Source organism: Anguilla anguilla, chromosome 16, assembly GCF_013347855.1.
Source record: "Anguilla anguilla isolate fAngAng1 chromosome 16, fAngAng1.pri, whole genome shotgun sequence".
In the NCBI taxonomy this organism is placed as follows: domain Eukaryota; kingdom Metazoa; phylum Chordata; class Actinopteri; order Anguilliformes; family Anguillidae; genus Anguilla; species Anguilla anguilla.
The window spans coordinates 7,928,323-7,929,970 of record NC_049216.1 but is presented as its reverse complement, the minus strand read 5'-3'; the positions used below and the strand labels follow the sequence as shown (position 1 = coordinate 7,929,970).

At 45.9% G+C, this 1,648-nt stretch overlaps 1 protein-coding gene across 1 annotated transcript; it reads left to right on the top strand.

The window, feature by feature from the left end:
- LOC118214979 (histone H1-like) lies at positions 1 to 1,648 on the top strand. Its single transcript, XM_035395295.1, has one exon. It carries the CDS (start codon positions 49 to 51, stop codon positions 673 to 675), a length of 627 nt encoding a protein of 208 aa, XP_035251186.1. The 5' UTR covers positions 1 to 48; the 3' UTR covers positions 676 to 1,648.

Here is a 1,648-nt window from a genome sequence, read left to right as displayed (position 1 = left end):
TTATTTTTTGACTGTTCGTGTGTGAGGGGAATCTATCGACTAAAAGAAATGGCAGAAGTTGCTCCAGCTCCAGCTGCAGCCGCCCCGGCTAAGGCTCCTAAGAAGAAAGCCGCAAGTAAGCCCAGGAAAGCGGGGCCCAGCGTTGGAGAGTTGATCGTGAAGGCAGTTTCTGCTTCTAAGGAGAGAAACGGAGTTTCTCTGGCTGCCTTGAAGAAGGCTCTGGTCGCCGGTGGCTACGACGTGGAGAAGAACAACTCCCGTGTGAAGATTGCAGTCCGAAGCCTCGTGACCAAGGGTACCTTGGTTCAGACCAAAGGAACCGGTGCTTCTGGCTCGTTTAAGCTCAACAAAAGTCAGCCTGCCGTGAAGAAGCCCGCTAAGAAAGCAGCTCCTAAAGCTAAGAAGCCAGCTGCGACCAAGAAGGCCGTAGCGAAAAAGCCTGCGGCTAAAAAGTCGCCGAAGAAGAAGCCGGCTGCAGTGAAGGCTAAAAAGAGCCCAAAGAAAGCCAAGAAGCCGGCAGCAGCGGCTAAGAAGACGGCGAAGAGTCCGAAGAAAACCAAGAAGCCGGCAGCAAAGAAGGCGGCCAAGAGTCCTAAGAAAGCAAAGGCGGCCAAGCCGAAAGTTGCCAAGCCCAAGACCGTCAAAGCCAAGAAAGCAGCTCCCAAGAAAAAGTGAGCTCCTATACTGTAAGCTGATTTCACAAGCATCAAAGGCTCTTTTAAGAGCCACCCAGAGCTTCTCTGAAGAGCAAGTTCGTTCCATTTTAGCGAAATATTGCTTATTTAATGTATGTGTATATTGGTGTGTGTGGCTAAATCACGACCGTAAGATCTGACCTTGGTATGTATATATTTTGGGAGGCGAACATAAGCTGGTCTACTAGTGTAACTCCATGGTCCATAATTTATTATATTTATTATAGATTAATATGGGGGCAAAAGTTACTTGATACTGAGCCGAATTTCCTATAATTCTGGATGACCCGGAGTTGTTTCGGGCAGACCACTTCAGTGTGTTGCCTCAAACTCCATTCCAAATGTTTACAGGAAGGAAGCATTTTAAAGTTGAAACGTAGTATACTATAGACCAGGGCCAACCTCCACTCCGTTCAGTAGTCTATTTCATTATTTTCTCAGTTAAATATCCGCAGTCGTAGATGTCCTATGGCTGGTTTGAATGAGCCCGAAACATGACAGGCTATTACAACCTAATACTTTGTAAAAATCACTTAACACAATTGTTGTAGCAAGACGTTCGAGTCCTACACTATACACCGGTTTTGATGTTCTTGCTGACAACTACTGGAGTATGTTTGTGCCAATTATCTAAAAAAAAGTGTGGGAATGCGGATTTAAGCGGGCAGCATATTTCAAAAGAAGTATGCTTCCCGCTTTAGCTTGCGCGCCTGTTTCTCTATTGCCGGGTTTCAATCAGGTCGTCTTAACTTGGGTGTATGAACCCTAATTGGGTTGGAAGACGTGGGACTTACAACATTACTGGAAAGACGAACACCAGACAGAAATATTGTAATACTGCCAAACACATTCCTTGCCTGGTAAAAAATTGTGTTAGTAGCGCAATGGATGACAGAATCCCCACTGTCCACCATGTTCCAGATATCAGAGCCTGTGAAAACTCAACAGGCCAT

Excerpts from the sequence above, each read along its gene's own strand:
- LOC118214979 (XM_035395295.1), top strand. The coding sequence starts at position 49 with ATGGCAGAAGTTGCTCCAGCTCCAGCTGCAGCCGCCCCGGCTAAGGCT.